At 31.3% G+C, this 20,398-nt stretch overlaps 1 protein-coding gene across 6 annotated transcripts in view; it reads right to left on the bottom strand.

Annotated features, from left to right (window-relative positions):
- LOC143230080 (protein DEK-like) overlaps positions 1-20,398 on the bottom strand; it is a 39,368-nt gene that overhangs the window by 15,773 nt on the left and 3,197 nt on the right. For 2 of the 6 annotated variants that reach the window (XM_076463093.1, XM_076463090.1), the window contains exons 2-6: positions 17,945-18,087; positions 17,648-17,826; positions 11,364-11,490; positions 5,545-5,615; positions 3,607-3,690 (exon numbers count right to left, since the gene is read on the bottom strand). In XM_076463093.1, the coding sequence (XP_076319208.1) occupies positions 3,607-3,690; positions 5,545-5,615; positions 11,364-11,490; positions 17,648-17,826; positions 17,945-18,087 (604 nt within the window). The remainder of the gene's footprint in view (positions 1-3,606; positions 3,691-5,544; positions 5,616-11,363; positions 11,491-17,647; positions 17,827-17,944; positions 18,088-20,398) is intronic. The other 4 variants (XM_076463095.1, XM_076463092.1, XM_076463094.1 and 1 more) reach the window with 2 other exon arrangements.

The following is a 20,398-nucleotide window of genomic DNA, read 5'->3' as shown; positions in this document are numbered from 1 at the left end:
TGGAATTTAGTGATAAACCATACAAAGATAACTGCTTGCTTTATCAAGTGCCTGTATAGAGAACAAGCCTAATACGTTGTCCTTAATCTGGAATATTTATTTTGGTTACAAAGTGTAGAAAAAGGAAAGGGACTGAGAAAATCTGTCCTTAATGGTATGGTACCTGTTAACCGAGGTTCTACTGAACATATTATGTGTGTTTTTAAAATGCATATTTGAAAGGTTTGATGATTTTTACATTTTAACTGTTAATCTGGAATATTTATTTTCGTTACAAAGTGTAGAAAAAGGAAAGGGACTGAGAAAATCTGTCCTTAATGGCATAGTACCTGTTAACTGAGGTTCTACTGAGCATATTATGTGTGTTTTTAAAATGCATATTTGAAAGGTTTGATGATTTTTACATATTAACTGTTAATCTGGAATATTTATTTTGGTTACAAAGTGTAGAAAAAGGAAAGGGACTGAGAAAATCTGTCCTTAATGGCATAGTACCTGTTAACTGAGGTTCTACTGAACATATTATGTGTGTTTTTAAAATGCATATTTGAAAGGTTTGATGATTTTTACATTTTAACTTGCTGTAGTTTGGATTGTAAAACAGTATCAGCAAGATGACATCATTCATGCATGCATGGGATAGTGAAAGGAAATCAACATATAATAATAATGATGTATTGGAATAAATAAATCGAAAATAGAATTGGAAATGAAAATTAAAAATAAACTAGAAGTGAACAGATAAAGAGAAAACTTACATATGTTAAAAACAAAATTTCAAAAGACTTGTACAGAGATCTAACAAGTATGTATATGCTAATTTTAAACATTTCACTGTGCATTATATGTTCATGATAATAACTACATTTAGTGATGTAATTAAGATAGAATAAACATTTACCCTGAAAAACTTTTGATATTCATTTATAAGGTGTTGAGATTATGTGAATGAAATGTTTAAACTGTAAGATATTAAACAGTATTTGCATACTCAAAATGAAAATGATCTTGCATGTGAATAATTTAAATAACTACATTAAATAACAATATTTTATATTATTAATAGCAGAAAAAATCAAAATTAAATATTTTTCTGATACTATATACTCTTAGGAACATTTTTGTCAAATTTCAAGCAATTACATTCACTAGTTTAATTCTGCAATAAAATACAATGATGAAATTAGGTTATTGCAATTTGGGAACATTATATCATAAGGCTATTATCAACATATATAAACTTTAAAATATTTAAATAAATTCCCTTAGTATATGTACCTTTATTTTTGTCTGTTATGAAACCTCCTACTATGTTCACAAACCTTCCATGATGCAATGAGCAGCTAACTCTGATATAGATATAACTAAGATGAAACCTACTATGTTCACAAACCCTCCCTGATGTAATGAGCTGCTCACTCTAATATAGATATAACTAAGATGAAACCTACTATGTTCACTAATCCTCCATGATGTAATGAGCTGCTCACTCTAATATAGATATATCTAAGATGAAACCTACTATGTTCACAAACCCTCCCTGATGTAGTGAGCTGCTCACTCTAATATAGATATATCTAAGACTGTTTAATTTCTTTATTCTTCAATTTTCTTTCTTAAAACAATTTAAATTGAAAAGTCAGACCCACTTGCCATGCTCAGTTATCACATTCTTTTTCATAAATTGCAGTAACCTCCTCTCATGTTTGCTAGTAGTATCGTACATAACCACAAGGAAGACAAATTTTTATTTCACCTAATAAAGTGTTAGACTTTCAGTTACTTTGCATGCAGATGGAAAGTAGCTATTACCACATTCAGATTGAAGGGAATTATTTTAATGCACTTGTACTCAGACAGAAGGTCAGTAAAACTGAACTTGTTGTAGGATATTTTTTGCTTTGTATGTAATGTATTCTAAATTGCATACCTGAAATAAATAAATTGTTTATGCACTAATACTATTAATACAAAAAAGTGGGCTTTAGTTTCATCAGCAGGCTGAAAGAGTGGAGGAGGAGACAAATTTAATATATATAGCTATAAAAATAACTTCTCTATAAAGGTCTTTCTACACTTCACACTGTTTAATATTGTAACGTTAACCAACTGTTATAATATATATAGCTATAAAAATAACTTCTCTATAAAGGTCTTTCTACACTTCACACTGTTTAATATGGTAACGTTAACCAACTGTTATAATATATATAGCTATAAAAATAACTTCTATATAAAGGTCTTTCTACAACTGTTATGTACACACTGTTTAATATGGTAACTTAAATTATACTACATGTAAAACTAATCAACTGTAGTTTCCTGTTAACTATACAATCTTATAATTTGCAGAATTAATTATACATTAACCAACTGTTATAATGTGTGTTACAGAATTGTTATTCAGACACAACTGAATAACCAAATGTACTACTAGATGTAAAACTGTTCAAAATAAACAACTGTAGTTTCCTGTTATGTACAATCTTGTACGTTTAATTATACGTTAACCAACTGTTACAATTTGTGTTACAGAATTGTTATTCAGACACAACTGAATAACCAAATGTACTACTACATGTAAAACTGTTCAAAATAAACAACTGTAGTTTCCTGTCATGTACAATCTTGTACGTTTAACTATACGTTAACCAACTGTTACAATTTGTGTTACAGAATTGTTATTCAGACACAACTGAATAAACAAATGTACTACTACAAGTAAAACAGTTCAGAATAAACAACTGTAGTTTCCTGTTATATACAATCTTAGTATTTCAGGGGGGAGGACAAAATTTAGTGAATATTTCTTTTTGTGATGGCTATAAGGTGTTTGTCAAAGTAACAGTCTATCTGTGATGGCTATAAGGTGTTCGTCAAAGTAACAGTCTATCTATGATGGCTATAAGGTGTTCGTCAAAGTAACAGTCTAGCTGTGATGGCTATAAGGTGTTCACAAAGTAACAAATGGCTATAAGGTGTTCACAGTAACAGTCTAGCTGTGATGGCTATAAGGTGTTCATCAAAGTAACAGTCTATCTGTGATGGCTATAAGGTGTTCATCAAAGTAACAGTCTAGCTGTGATGGCTATAAGGTGTTCACAAAGTAACAAAGTAACAGTCTAGCTGTGATGGCTATAAGGTGTTCACAAAGTGACAGTCTAGCTGTGATGGCTATAAGGTGTTCACAAAGTGACAGTCTAGGGTAGGAAACAAAATATAATTTTACTGAAAACAAACAAGACAAAAAAATTTGATATTATTTTGAAGATTTTAAAGGTTAAGTAAAAAATCTGAAAACTATAAAGTGAATGAAACTAGTTCTAGTTTAACATGAAAATCAACTTGTATTTGAACCAGTCAAAACTCTGACTTTATATATATTTATGGCCAGATTTTTAGTAAAAATAATTAAAGAACTTACTTTTTCTGTACAAAAGATTTATAATAATGAGTAAAAGCTTGCCAAATTTTGTGAAGACACACACAACACATTAAAATTTATAGTATGGATACCTTCATAGTTACCTGGTGGTTATATGGTTAGAAGAATAAGCAAGCTAATATGAAAAATTTAAAAACAACTTATTAACGTAGTGTATTTACCTGTTTTATAACCTTCTTCATTGTGATTTCTTCTAAATTGGCACCATCCAAAATCTTCTTTATCATCTGTTTAATTTCTGTCTCCTGGTAATTAACAATTATTAAATCTTTTTGTTAATAATTTCACTAAAATTTTTGTTTCACTTGTTTCTTGGAAGACGTTAGAATTTCATGGTTAAACAATTTTAGTGCTACAGAAACAAATAGCTATTTCGTTCTTAATGTTTAGTCTGTGAAAATATAAACAAATAGTTATACAATCTTATAGCATTCAAACACTTGATCAAGAATAAATCACTGAAGGACTTTCCAGGACCAAAATGTTTCTTCATCCTATCACTTGATTTACAACTGAACACTACAGAACACAAAACAAAAAACACTATCCCTTAACTGTAAAAGTCTCTCTACTATATAAAGCAAAGTGTGTGTCCAGGAAAACATAGAGTCACAAACCTATCATTTCATATCTGTTCTTTACATAATGAAAAGAATAATGGCACTTAAACAAAACTGTTTACTTATAACACAAGGGGACAGAAATTTTATGGTATTCAATGGATTCCATCTTCAGCATCTAAAGTAAAATAAAAGAATTACTCCCTTCCTAAATAAGTGAGTGAAATATATAGTTATAATACCAGTAATTTAAACAAAGACTGCATGATGTTCAGTGATGGTGAAAGTTGTCTGATATGAAGGGATTTGTTAATCAGTGTTGGCCTTGGAAAGGATACTGAAATATGATTAATTACATGTCCTGTTTCTTCACTTTGTTGGTGTACTGAAGAAACAAATAGGTTACTACACTTTTTTTTCTTTAAAATTTCCACATGTACAATCAAAGTCTTTAAATATACAGTTATGGGCTATTAGAGGTTTTGTGTGTGTTACATTCTTAACAGATTCTGAACACAGCAACTTAGTGACACTTTTAAAAAGTTCACATAACTTTATCCATAAAATAACAACTGATGAAAGATAAAACAAAGTTGATTTCTCATAGCCAGCTGTTTATATTTGTCTACTGCTTACCTGGAGAATCCAGAACTTTCTACAGTATTTTGCTTCATGAAATGCAGTTACATCATTTCAAAGCTGATAACTACATCTAAATGTGAAGATAATACCTGTACAGCATGCACTGAAGCAAACTTAATAAGAAACATATTCAATCAACGTGTACCCAATGCCATTCATAAAGATGTCCAACAGTGTTGAACATGGATGAAAAACTAGGTTTGTTACACTTAAAACAATTCAGTACTAAACTGCTTGGTCAACTCCAGCACTAAATATACAGATGAGACAGTAATGCACTGAAGTTTAGCTTCCTATAGTGGTGAGTAAATTTGTTGATTTATGATACACAAAATTTATAACAGTGGACCAGCACAGAACTGTTTTATTTATTTTAAAATCTCCACATGAAAATATTTTGATTTTCTAGGACACTTAACTGCACCATTACTTTTCAAAGCCTTTCCAAGTTTCCCAGATCTATTAGCACACCATTCTTAAATAAAGATACCCGCAGGCTGTACACTTGAAGGTGGTAAAAATGTATTCTAGATGCACAGTTATTTATTTCTTATGCTGAAAAAGTGGCTCAAGATACTTCTGGCTGTTTGTTCTCAGTTTAGCCCCTGAAAAAACACATCTGGCTATGTGGTCATCCTCTATAAATCCTTAAAAAATATATCTAGTTGGTTTTCCTAACCCCTTGAAAGCAACAGTGCTTCTCCTTTATGTGCCAATTACTGTTCTTTTCTTAACATATGTCAAGATATCTAACACTTTAATTAGATGAAGTACCGACCCCTGCTTGATCTGTTCAAAAGACCCATTTTTATGTTAAACCTCTCAAGACACGTTATCACCACCCTTAAGAATATAACACTACATCTGAAAAGCAGCACGAACAAATAAGTAACTTACTGTTGGTGGCTTCTTCGCTTTTTTTACCAGTGGTTCATCATCAGAACTTTCACCTTCTGAAGAAGCATCAACTACAATATATATACAGACAACATAGAAATAAAACATTTACTGATATACGTAACATTTTTAACTTACTACACTATTAGTGTATCTACAGGCAATCAACCAGTAAGGTAATGTTACTTTACTATTGTTAAAACCATGTCTCCTTTAAGAATACAATCAAACAATAAGGTAATGTCACTTTACTATTGTTAAAACACTTGCCCATGTCTTCTTTAAGAATACAATCAAACATTAAGGTAATGTCACTTTACTACTGTTAAAACTGTTCTATGTTTACTTTAACAATACAATCAATAATACTTTAATAATACAAGTTTACAATAGGCTTGGTATAAAATACTACATTCAGATACACATTTGTACTCCAGTACTTGTAACTTTTAACACAGTTTGTATTTCCACAAAATTTGTTAGACTTTTGGAAAACATTATGTCTTTTATCCATAAAAATCAGATTTTTAAACAATGTATTTTACTAAAGATTTGTTTGTGAAAAGTATGTTTGGTTACTAATCCAAGTGCAAAGGGATTTTCATGTTATGATTAAAAATACTGTTCTTTGTTCCAAAAATCTCAAATTTCATTTGTATATTTTCTAAAATCTAAATAAATTTCAAATGTTTTCATCCATTATTTTTTCTAACTAGACATGGACGGACAATTTTGTAACCACCAACGAAATCTAAAATACCATCTTTCTTCAGATTGTAACATGAAACTACATTTATCACAAGTAGCTTTAAACTGATAACAGTACACAACTACTATTCGCATCATTATAAGTTGTAAATCATGAAAATGAAAACAAAAATTATGTTATACACTATAATTATCTTTGAAACACAATTTTGGATATTACTGAAGATGGAATAAATTATTCTGAAACATTTGAACCATGTAAATAAAATGTTTTGTTTTAGCAACCATCTTCATTATTAAACTTTGGTTTCCACATCATGAATCTACTGCTAAGTTGTAAATCACTTGAATAACATGAGACACTTGACTTCTTTTTTTAAATATAATAATGATAGTGGTGCACTAAACAATGCATTAAAGAACACTGAACAACTACATGCAAAAAGCAGACATCTTATAACTGTTACAATTTTTCTAGCTTTTTTAACTATACAACATGAACCACTACGAATTCATCCAAGTTTATATTAAGAGAGAAACTGACAATTCTCTGTTAAGAACACAATGCAAGAGAATACATGAATTTGATACATGAAAATTCTGGTTTTGTATTAGTTATAAATAATACAGTATTAAGCATGAAAGATACTATCCTGAAAGAAGATGTGACAGGAGGGATCTTTTTTTTTTTAACTTTATATCTCTAACCAAATGCAGTCGAAGGCCATAAAAATCATGCTTTGTATGAGTAATGGCAATATTATAGTAATTTACATTAACATTTTGAACTTATTGGAAGAGTTTCATTAAATAACAAGAGGGAAAGTGTAGAGAAAAAAATCCCACATCAATCACACCAGGTAAAATACAGGATTTTATTTTAACATTGCTTTATAAAATTTAAAACTTGTATACTATTAAAATATGGATTATTAGCTACAATTTTATGCTACAATAATTGGTATAACATACAAAAATATAGTTTAATTAAATTTTGAATGTGAGCCCCTAAAAAACCTTGTGACATGCACAGTAAGATGTGCCCATGCAGGGAGGTTAAGCTCTTTCACTCCAGATATCCTTTATTATGATTACAAAGTTTCAGTGTCTTAACATTTAAAATTTTATGTAACCACTTTTGTTGGCATTATAACAATTAATGTGGCATAAACAATTTGCTAATAATCTATATCTTAATAGTATACAGGTTTTAAGTTGTTAAGTGTATTACAAAATATTTTTTTTTTTTTAAATCTTGTATTTCAAATGTCTTACACAGTAACATAACATTCTAGGTATCTTCTCCATTTTATCTACCACCCCTTCAAAATGTATGAAATTAAACTTCAATTGCTCCCAACAATATGGTCATTGTTCAGAGAAACCATAATGTTTATAGCCTTCAATTATATTTGATTACACACCCACCTGTCTCTCTTCTGTGTTTATTTATTTACTTCCTATAACCAATACAAAGTCAAGGTTTTCATATATCAAATGTTGTGTTGCAGAACATTATGTTTTGAACAGATAAACATTGGTTTTACACATAGAACAACTTCCATTCCAATGGGAAAATTAACTATCAGTTACAATGAATTTTAATAATTCTTGTCACACAGCTAGTAAGCAAAAAATTTTTTAAGAGTTAAGAAATACAGTGTTGTATTTCTTATGTTGTCAAACATAAACTCTGTTCCCTAACCAAGCTGTCGTGGCCCAAATCCCCAAAATAACTTGACTGATGACCAGAATGACCCTTCAACCATTTACGGCCCACGCCAAGCTTCCCAAAACATTTTACCTGCACCTGTCGCTCAGTTCAAACCCCTGCTAAAATCTGCTGTGAATGTTCTCTTTTATCTTTTTGTTTTTCTAAATATTCTGATTAAATAAGCAACCATGGGGTAAAAAGAAGGATAATGAAAGCAGGAAACCAAAAAGAAAAGTTGTTAGAGCCACAATAGAGGTGAAAAAAGATCTAATAGTGAAGTATGAGAGTGGTGTTTACATGTCTGACCTTGCTACACAGTTTGGTATGGCAAAGTCTACAGTGTGCACCATACTGAAAAATAAAGAGGTCATCAAAGGAGCTGATGGAAAAGGTAGAAAAACTGTTGTTGATTTGGGTAAATGAAAAACAGTTAGCTGGTGATAGCATTTCTGACACCATCATTTGTGAGAAAGCAAAGCAGTTGCATGCTGACCTCCTGAAAAACACCCCTGGAATGAGTGCTGATACAAGTGATTCCTGTAAGGCTAGTAGGGGGTGGTTTGAAAAACTTAGGAAGAGAAGTGGCATACATAGTGTGGTGAGACATGGGGAGGGTGCCAGTTCTAACAAAGATGCTGCTGATAAATTTGTTAGGGAATTTAAGGACTATGTAGAAGTTAAGGGTTTTATTCTCCAACAAGTGTTCAACTGTGATGAGACAGACCTCTTTTGGAAGAAAATGCCAAAGGGGACCTACATCACCGAGGAGGAGAAGTAACTGCTAGGACACAAGCCAATGAAGGACAGGCTAACTCTACTGTTATGTAGCAATGCAAGTGGGTACTTAAAAATTAAGTCTTTGCTTGTGTACCATTCTGAGAACCTGATGGGTTTTTAAAGAAACAATGTCCTGAGGGGTAAACTGAATGTCATGTGGAGGTCTAATAGTAAAGCATGGGTAACCAGGCAATTTTTAATGGAGTGGGTCCATGAAGTGTTTGCCCCCAAGTGTAGAGAATTACCTTAATGAAAAACAGTTGCCACTCAAGACTCTTATTGTGATGGACAATGCACCTGCTCACCCACCAGGCTTGAAGGACGGGTTGGTGGAGGAGTAGTTTCATTACAGTGAAGCTCTTGCCCTCTAACATGACTCCTCTCATTCTGCCCATGAACCAGCAGGTCATATTGAAGTTCAAGAAACTCTACACCAAAGCACTGTTTCAAAGGTGCTTTGAAGTGACCTCTGACAAAGAGTTAACCCTCAGAGAGTTCTGGAAAAATCACTTTAATATCCTCCATTGCTTGAAGATCATAGACAAAGGCTGGAGGGAAATGTCTTTGAGGACCATGAACTCAGCCTGGAAGAAATTGTGGCCAGACTCAGTAGCAGATAGAGACTTTGGAGGCTTGAATGTGAGTGGTGATGATGTGGAGGAGTTGGTGGAAGACCACAACACTGAGCTCACCATGGAAGAACTCCAAGACCTTCAGAAGTGCAGCAACAGGAGGAAACTGAGGAAGTGTCTTCAAATGAGGAGGAGGGAAGGGAGGATATTCCTAGTTCACTAAACAAGGAAATGTGTGGAAAATGGGGAGAGTTACAAAGTTTTGTGGAAAATTTTCACCCTGACAAAGCTAAAGCAAACCAAAACAACCTTTTCAATGACAATGTCATGTCTTACTTCAGAAATTTTAAAATGTAGGCAGAAACGAACCTCATTTGACAAGTTTTTAAAGAGAAATAGGTCCAGTGAGTCTCAAGCAGGTTGTAGCAGTGCAAAGAGACAGAACCGCAGAAGGAGAATTACCTGACGTTTTTATCGAAGGTGATTCCCAAACAATAATAACCCTCCTACTCTCCACGTTCCTCACCACCTTTCACTTACACCATCAGCTCTCCTCAGCACAAGTAAAGTGGAGTTAAATTTTCATTTATTCTTTTTTTTATTGTGTTTATAGTTTTTGTGGTTGACTTTATGCATGTAAGTATTCTTATACAGGTATAAATAAGCAATTTTTTTACTTAAAATGCTTCATAATGAGTAATTTTTGGAGGTTTGTAACAGATTAATTTAATTTCCAGTATTTCTTATGGGAAAAATTGATTTGGTTTTCAAACAGCCTTTTGGAACGGATTAAGTTCGAGAACCGAGGTACCAGTGATATACATCATTTTTGTCTACATTCTCTGGGGCATTATTTAATTAAATAAAATATTTTAATGCATTACAACCACTTGTACACAATACGTAGGCTGTAATGTCCTAGACAACAAACAGAATTATTTAATTAAATAAAAATTTTTAATGCATTACATCCACTAGTACACAATATGTAGGCTACATGTAATGTCCCAGACAACCAACAGCAAGAAAAATAAATAAAAATAAGTACTTCATTTCTTGTTGTTCATGTCTATTATTATTAGAAAAATAATTAAAATGTAAAAATAGGAATCTTTTTCTTTAAAAAAATTAGATTAGGTAAAATTAATAATAATATTATAATGAAAATGGCACACGTGACAGCACCTGCCCTGAGTGACTCACAACTTATTACAGTGCTTAACAAATAGTTCATAGGGCAATAACACAATAAAATCTAATTAAAAATAGATGTACACTGGTAATAACGTAAAGTTACTTAGGATAAACTAATGTAGTTTCATGTTACAGTATGAAGTCATTCTACAAAGAAAAAAGTGAGTCCAGATTTATTTTGATTTTTTTTGTTTTGGTGGTAATCAGGTCAGTATATTTAACAATTCCATTTTGAGGAAAATAACGAAAACAGTTTTACTGACAAAAATAAATGTTTGAAATGTATACAAGAGGTCTCAGAGATTACACAAAAGGAAACCTGAAGTGAGAAAAAGTATTTTCAGGCTTCACATGAAAATTACTTTGCACATGGACTATTCAAAACAAATACTGAATATATTTATGAAATCTTTTTTCCTTAGTTTATTTAAAATAACTTCACTAAAAATGATTTTTTTTTGTATGTGAGAGATTTATGATGATAACTGAAAGACTGCCACACTTTCTGAAGACACACTATTTTGAAAGCCAGAAAAATTAAATCTACAAGAACTTTTAAAGGAGAACAGAGAGGTTACATGGTCAAAATAACTGACCTTGTGTTTATATAGTTATACCTTTCATCACTAACACATTTTTTGTAATGCCATTTAGAATCTTAAGTGAAACAAAAACGTTTTGCATTTGAATTAGAATGTTTTACATCTTAAAGTTGTATAATTTATGAAAACAATGTATTTGTGAAGAGTAAACAATATGGATTATTTTCATACATGGAACACATTAAAAATTACAAGAATTTGATTTGAATAGATTTTTGTCCTTAAAGACAACTTGTTAGTAGTGTAACTTACCCAACTTTTTGTTCTTTACTGGTTTCTTAACAGAAGTTTTAATTTTATCTTCATCAGAAGTTTCTTCCTTCTTTTTAGCCTTTGTCTTGTTTTCAGCATTCAATTTCTTTTCAGGTTTCTTTTTCTTCTAAATGAGAAATAGAAAAAAACAAACATAAAAAATGCAACAAGAGCAGAATAATATCTCAAAACATAAAATATTTTAAGAAGACCAAAACAAATCTTTATCCCTCTATGTTCCAATGATTTAAAAGTGTATCTATGTTACAGGTGGAGTTCCATTCAAAAACCAATGTGCTATGAAATATACTTCAAGTTATTAAAACTGCATCACATGCAAAATTTGATTAAACCATTTTAGTATCGATATATGTTACTTAAATTAACATTATAAGGAAACATTTAAAAAGATATATTTATATTGTAATTTTCAGGTTACCTGACTGAAATAGCATGAAAAATCTCAGCTTCAGCAACAATTCACTCATGTAAAATCATAATGTTGATGAGTATTAGGTTTGTTTAAGAGAATATGACATGTGATTTATAAAATCTGCAGCTGTAAATTTTGGGAAACAATGATGACTGACCTAATGGAGATGCTACCATTAGGTAATGTGAAACAAATGATGACTGACCTAATGGAGATGCTACCATTAGGTAGTGTGAAACAAATGATGACTGACCTAATGGAGATGCTACCATTAGGTAGTGTGAAACAAATGATGACTGACCTAATGGAGATGCTACCATTAGGTAGTGTGAAACAAATGATGACTGACCTAATGGAGATGCTACCATTAGGTAGTGTGAAACAAATGATGACTGACCTAATGGAGATGCTACCATTAGGTAGTGTGAAACAAATGATGACTGACCTAATGGAGATGCTACCATTAGGTAGTGTGAAACAAATGATGACTGACCTAATGGAGATGCTACCATTAGGTAGTGTGAAACAAATGATGACTGACCTAATGGAGATGCTACCATTAGGTAGTGTGAAACAAATGATGACTGACCTAATGGAGATGCTACCATTAGGTAGTGTGAAACAAATGATGACTGACCTAATGGAGATGCTACCATTAGGTAGTGTGAAACAAATGATGACTGACCTAATGGAGATGCTACCATTAGGTAGTGTGAAACAAATGATGACTGACTAATGGAGATGCTACCATTAGGTAGTGTGAAACAAATGATGACTGACCTAATGGAGATGCTACCATTAGGTAGTGTGAAACAAATGATGACTGACTAATGGAGATGCTACCATTAGGTAGTGTGAAACAAATGATGACTGACTAATGGAGATGCTACCATTAGGTAGTGTGAAACAAATGATGACTGACCTAATGGAGATGCTACCATTAGGTAGTGTGAAACAAATGATGACTGACTAATGGAGATGCTACCATTAGGTAGTGTGAAACAAATGATGACTGACCTAATGGAGATGCTACCATTAGGTAGTGTGAAACAAATGATGACTGACCTAATGGAGATGCTACCATTAGGTAGTGTGAAACAAATGATGACTGACCTAATGGAGATGCTACCATTAGGTAGTGTGAAACAAATGATGACTGACCTAATGGAGATGCTACCATTAGGTAGTGTGAAACAAATGATGACTGACCTAATGGAGATGCTACCATTAGGTAGTGTGAAACAAATGATGACTGACCTAATGGAGATGCTACCATTTTGTGAAATATGCTAACTCGTCATCTGTTAGTTGGATAAATAAGGGTTTTATTTTGCAAAACTTCATGTTTCTGAGGATGATGCACTGATATATATTAAAACATGCAGAATGTATGAGCCTGTTATCTGGTCCTATTGTGTTTGTGCTGGATAGGCTTATAAATAGCAACTGAGGTCAGACTAATTCTTTCAACTCTCTCCACATGGGCTTTGACTGTATGACCAACCACGTGATCTAATCATACTTGTTTTTTTAAAATTTAATACTTTTAACTTTCAATACCGTGAGTGTAGCTTCATAAAATTTGGAAGTATTTCAGTTAACCTTTCACAACAGATCAGAGTTCAAAGGTCATGTCATCTCATTTGTTGACTTGCATTAAAAAATTTTTGAACTACTATTTTATGAATTTATGTAAATAAGTTCAGAATAAAACTGCAGATAATAATTCCAACTTTAATATTATATGTAAATTAATTTCTTAATTTTAAAAATAAATATTAAAGGAACACATTTAAATACAGATTTTAGCAAGTCACATGGTATGTTGAATGAAGCACTGTTTAAAATTAGATGCTTGTGATGTTAAAACACTAAGTATACAGTTTCATACAAATTAGGAAATCAAATTAATAATATATAAAAGCTAGAATATTAAATAAGAATCTAATATCTTTCTATATTTCTGAGATATGGCTTCTGTAGTGAATCAAACACAGTGGCCCACGTTTAACTTTTTCCTTTTTTTTTAAATGGTCTCATATGTACTTTTAGAACAGTATATGACAGGTGAATAATCAATCAACAGCTTATAATGTCCTCAGAGTAGTTTTCTCAGCCATTCTAATCTGTCCAAAGGCTACCTCATTCTCTTGATCAAATTTTCAAGGGGGTGGGTTGTGTCTTTAGTCTACTTGAAGTTTCATATTTTTTTTAAATCTAAAACTAACATGTTAGTTACTAAGCTTCATAAGTGTAATTCTATGATATCAGTGTAATTATTTATGATTTTCTGACTATTCAAATACATATATATATATATAAACCTAAAAAGTGTGATATCCTTCACATGCAAAAATTTTAAAAGGCTTAGCAACTTTTGTCCAGAACAACCAAGTACAAAGGTTGTAGCAAGAAGAGATTATTGTTTGATTTACTTCTCGATTTATTGTTCTGTATTTTAAGTTTAATAATTAATAATTTATTTCTAAATAGTAACTACACCCACCCACACAATGCATGTTATGTAATGTCAGGTGATATAACAGTATACATGTAAATATAAAGCATTATATTGGTTATAATATGCAATCACTTTAGCATGAAAAAGCATAATTTATATTCATTTCCTAATTTTCTTTATGATGGTTACGAGGTTGGTTAAATGATAGACCAAATATAGTTAGGTAAAATGCCAAAATATAGTCTTATTGAAAACAAACATCTGAAATGTATTTAGGAAGTTTTACAGATGATGTAATATTTAAAATTTTGGGATGAAGAATAGTTTTATAAAAATAACATGAAATCACTTTGCATTCAGACTAATAACAAAACACCCAAGTTTTAGAAACAAATTTTCAGTAAAAACATTCCATTACAAAATCTGATTTTTTGTGTATACTTTACTAAAAGTCTTTCACATGCTGTATCAAATGTTTAGATGAGCTGTATTATATATTATACCTAGCCTATAGCAAAAGAATTAGTCTTTAACATAAAAAAACTCAAATTTTCTAGAAGTATTTCATAAAATGAAGATTTCTCCATGAACATACTGAGTAATTGTTTAATAGTCCATGTGCAAAGTAATATTCATGTTAAAACTAAAAATACTTTTCCTCATGTCAAAAAATCTTAAATTTCCTTCACATAATACCTAAAATTTTGTACATAGTTTTCAAACATTTTTTTCTCAACTAAAACTTGGTAATTCTGTAATTCTCTCTACTGTAACTCAAAACAGGATTGGTCAATATGGTGGACCTCATAACCACCAAAAAATCTAGAATGCCCTTTTTTGTTTCTTACTAGAATGACTTCATATTGTAATATGAAACCATGTTCATTTATCCTAAGCAGCTTTTAGTTCATAACAACATTCATCTAGTTGTAATTAAAATTTAGTTTTATGTCCTCATGAATCATAACTGACTACAGTTAGTTATTTATAACTTTTTATGCAGATGTACATCAACATACTTGGTAGGCTTGCAGCAAATATTGCAAGTTTTTTGTACACACACAAAAAAAATCAGATTTTACAATGAAGTATTTTTTACTAAAGGCCTGTTTCATTACTATTCTTAGTGCAGTGATTGTAATGTTACAATTAAAAAAAATTCTTCCCAAATATCTGTTATTTGCATAATCTATGAAACCACCTAAATACATTTCAAATGTTTGTTTTCAGTAAGACTTTATATTCTGTGTTATTTTCTTTACCCTAACTATATATTGGCTGTCAATTTGACCGACCTTATAACCACCACCACACACACAAAATAAAAATTTACGTTTTTTTTTTCTAGAATGACTACTCAAGAACATAAATGTTTAGAGTAAATACCTTAAACTTCATAATGTCACACATTTATTATAATACGACCTTCCAGTCGTGCATGGATAATATAAGTGAACTTGCACTAACGGAGCACAAAAGCACTCACATTACTACACTGAAATAATGTAAAACTGACCTTTAGTCTTCCCTCTATTGGCCATGTTTTAGTGTACTAGTATTATTTTGTAATATACAGTTACATTTCAAATATTATACATGTATATAGATCATTACTATTTAGAAATAAGTTATTAAACTTATTTTGCCTAAAATACAGAAGAATAACTCCCAAGTAAAAAAACCAAAAACAATTATATACTCTAGCTACAACCTGTTAACTTGGTTGCTGCTTGACATATTCTGTTAAAAGCCTTTCAAAACTTCACATGTAGATGAAACAATGTTTATGTTTTATAGAGACAACTGAGTAACCATAAAATCATAAATTACTATATCAGTGCCACAGAATTCCACTATAATTTATCAATCTTAGCAAATAATTTGTTTTTATGTCTAAAAAAGTATGAAATATCAAATTTCGAAAGAACAAAGAAATTTTCTAACGGATTTAAATGACTGAGAAAACCACTAGGGAACATTCTAAGCAGTTGACTGGTTATTCACAAGTCAAAAATGGAGTAAGTGCTTATAATACACTTATTTCAATATATGAACCAATGTGCTTGATTCAGTACATAAACCATATCTCAGCAAAATTAAAAGATATGAGATTCTTATTTTATAGACAGTTGAATACCAACAAATTAAAGACAACTGTATTATCACCACAGAATTACAGTAATGTATTAAACCTAGTAACTAGCTATATTTAAGTAAAAAAAAAACAAACTATGAAACTTTCTGCAAACTAAAACACAACCTGAGAGAGAGAGAAAGAGAGACACCTGTGAACTGACAAGAAAAGGTTAAACTGTATTTATGTTTTACTTTTATATTTTAGTTAATTACATATTGTATGTGTTTTAAAAATAATATCTGAAGAATTTCACAAATTTAAACTGTTGCCTGGATTGAAAAAAATTATAAATAAGATAATATGTTTAAGCAACATTTTTCTGCAAGGAATCTGCTGAAATATGACCATAAATGATACAAATATGAAATTACGCATGTATGAAAAATACTATTCTAATGGATTTTTACACAGTTGAAAGATATGTATACATTTCCATTTGTTGATTTTAAAAATTTCATTGCACTGTATATTCATAATAAGAGGTGGTTAGTAATACACTAAGGAAAATAAGTTATAAACATTTACTTTGATTAAGAAACTTTTGATATTCATTTACAAGGTTCTAGAAATTACACAAATGAAATGTAAAAAACCGTACAATTACAAATAAAAATCACCTTGCAGGTGAAATATTTAGAGTCTGAGTGCAAATAACTACACAAATTATTTATTAGATACAGTAGAAAATATCAAAATTGTATAGTTATTTTTGAGCAACTATATATTTTTAGAAATAACTCTGTCAAGCTTCAAACACTTTTGCATAATAGTTTTTATATATGATAAAAGTGATGTTACCTCTGAGACTGTAGTCTGTGGTCCCAAAGTGAAGTGTCATAAATATGTGAAACTAGCAAGATAGCTCCCTCTTGCTCCGTCATAAATAAGTGAAACTAGTAAGATAGATACCTCTTGCTCCGTCATAAATACGTGAAACTAGTAAGATAGCTACCTCTTGCTCCATCATAAACACTTAAAATTAGTAAGATAGCTACCTCTTGCTCCGTCATAAATAAGTGAAACTAGTAATATAGCTACCTTTTGCTCCGTCATAAATACGTGAAACTAGTAAGATAGCTACCTCTTGCTCCGCCATAAATACGTGAAACTAGTAAGATAGCTACCTCTTGCTCCGTCATAAATACGTGAAACTAGTAAGATAGCTACCTTTTGCTCCGTCATAAATACGTGAAACTAGTAAGATAGCTACCTCTTGCTCCGTCATAAATACGTGAAACTAGTAATATAGCTACCTCTTGCTCCGATTCCTCTTCAGATTCGTTTTCTGACTCATGTTCTTCCTCCTCTTCTTCTTCAGAACTTTCTGCTTCACTATCACCACTCTTCTTCTTTGTTGACTTACTTCCTCTTCTAGTCATTTTCCTCTTCCTTTTCTCTCCTTTGCTGCTTCCTTTTCCTTTAGATGATGATCCTGTAATTAACATTAAGCTAAAAATTAAAACCTGAAAGTTAATAATGCAAAGTAAAATTAAAAATGTATTCAAACAATTACCAATGTAAAAATGTAAGAAAAGCATATCAAAACCTACTTCGTTTTGGTCGTGGAGTTGCCTTTCCCGTCGCAGCTGGCTTTATTAAAAATGTCATGAGCCTCTCAATCAGTTCTTCTTTGGTTCCACTTCTCTCTATGTCTAATGTCTCACACATGTGCTTCAACATTGCTATGGTAGGCCTGGATAAAGACAAACAGGAATCTGACATATAAAGAACTCTACCATTCAACATGGATGTCAGCAAGAAATCACAAGTTACTTGAAATGCCAGCACCTATAACGAATAGGTGACAATACACTGGTTCCATCACCTTGTGAAACAACAGCTTACACATGACAAAAGAAACAAAAAGGACTTTTCACACAGAGGAGGAGCAGCATAGAACTTTCTCTACATCATACGGTCACTAATACTGGAGAATAAGAGCAAGCCCACCTTAACAAATAACAAAGTGAATAAACAGAAGCCATTTCTCACTCTACTGCACATTGACATCACATCCTCCTTTTTACATACTTCTTCATCAAGGTATCTGTTATGATGCACCATATGGACAACTGGTTGAGCACAGCTTTTGATATTATGTGGAAATGGATGCTTAACATCTTACAATTTTCAACCAAGGTGTACAACATACTTATGCAATGTTCAATTCTCATTCAGTCCAAGTCATAAAGCAATGGCTTGAACATTACCACTGTCCCATGGCATGTTATTCACCAGATTATAGCACTATGCACGATTCATTCACTCAAAGAAGAAAAAACAACACACACACCCCCAAACAACATATTTTTGGAATCCTGCTATTCAATTCCAAACAACAACTTCTGGAAACATTGCTATTCAAGTTCTCTGTCAGGGTTACAGTGCAATCCGATAACCTCAGGTTTCAGAATTTGTAAATATGATGTGCAACAATTCTGTCTTAAATAACGTAAAGGACCCATTAAACACTAACAGTAACAATCTTCTACCCTTTACTATTGGCTACTGACCAACTAAAAATGTTGCTGCTGAACTTTCTGTTGAGAAGTTTACTTTGTTTTGTGGAAATAGTGAACACAAAATGTGATGGAGATAAGGTTTCCAGAAACCTGCCTGTGGTGATAGTGCAAGGTAAAATAATAACAAAATGTGATGGAGATAAGGTTTCCAGAAACCTGCCTGTGGTGATAGTGCAAGGTAAAATAATAACAAAATGTGATGGAGATAAGGTTTCCAGAAACCTGCCTGTGGTGATAGTGCAAGGTAAAATTATAAGTATTTGTATTAAGTTGATGCTAATGAAAGTTTGTATGCTTTTCAGATATAAAAAAATATCTATCATGAAAATTCTAAACAGAACAATAATACTGAATTATAGTAAACTTTGCACAAACCAAAGAAAAGTAAAGGTGGGTTTAGGCTGGGAATAATGTCTTGTGTGCCTGTTTGCTCTTGAAAACCAGATGCTCATTCAGCCAACCTCCACATGTACATATTAAAAGTTAAAAAAATAAACCTGTATAACGGAATTGAGAACACAAAACACATCAATTTAAAGAATACACCAATTCAAAACTACTGAAAATTTTTCACAATACCCTTACAATTACAAAAAACAAAACTTTCACCATCAGTATTCCTTCAAACTGGAAGCTCTGTTAAACAAGGTGCAATAGTTACAGCTGTTTCTTTTATCAGTTTCAATTTTTTTATTGTTGATTAAAGAACAGAAACCATATTTTAAAAATAGAACTTCAGGAAAAAAACGTTTTTTTTTTATTATACTGAATATTATGACTTGCACTTTCTTTGTATGTCACAAGCTCCAAATATGATCTTTCAGTTACAATAAGAAAATACAACAGTGCTCATTAACCCTTTTGCTATGGGCTCATTATAATATACACAGTTCATCTAGACACATGTTAAGTATTTGCACAAAAAACATTTGGTACAGCATGTTTATCTTGACAAAATTAGGTAGACTTTTAGTAAAGATTACAAGTATTTTTTAAAGAAATATTTTTCCTAAAGATTTGTTTGTTTCATAACTAGTCTGACTGCAAAGTGATTTCATGTTATGATTAAATAAACTATTATTTGTCCCAAAAATCTCAATTATTATGTGTGTAATTTCTAAAACCTTTCAAATTCATTTCAAGCATTTGTTTTCAGTAATACTTTATATATTTTATTTTTTATGCTCTAGGTGAGGTCAGTCACTTGACCAACCTTGTAACCATCATAAAAAATTATGAAATATAAATTATGCTTCTTTCATTCTAGAATGACTACATATTATAACATGAAAGTACAAATGTTTAAGGTTTAAGTCTCATAACACTATACATGAACATATATATATTTTACTAGTTTTTTTTATAATGATCTTTCAGTTATACCTAGCTAACATTATACAATTAGTATTGACGCAATCCGTTGAACTCATATTACGTATTCAGTAATATAAAACTGAGCGTTATATTATTATTATACATTAT

Source organism: Tachypleus tridentatus, chromosome 10 (genome assembly GCF_004210375.1).
Source record: "Tachypleus tridentatus isolate NWPU-2018 chromosome 10, ASM421037v1, whole genome shotgun sequence".
NCBI lineage: Eukaryota > Metazoa > Arthropoda > Merostomata > Xiphosura > Limulidae > Tachypleus > Tachypleus tridentatus.
The sequence above is the reverse complement of the archived record's forward strand: the minus strand, read 5'-3'. Positions and strand labels throughout refer to the sequence as shown.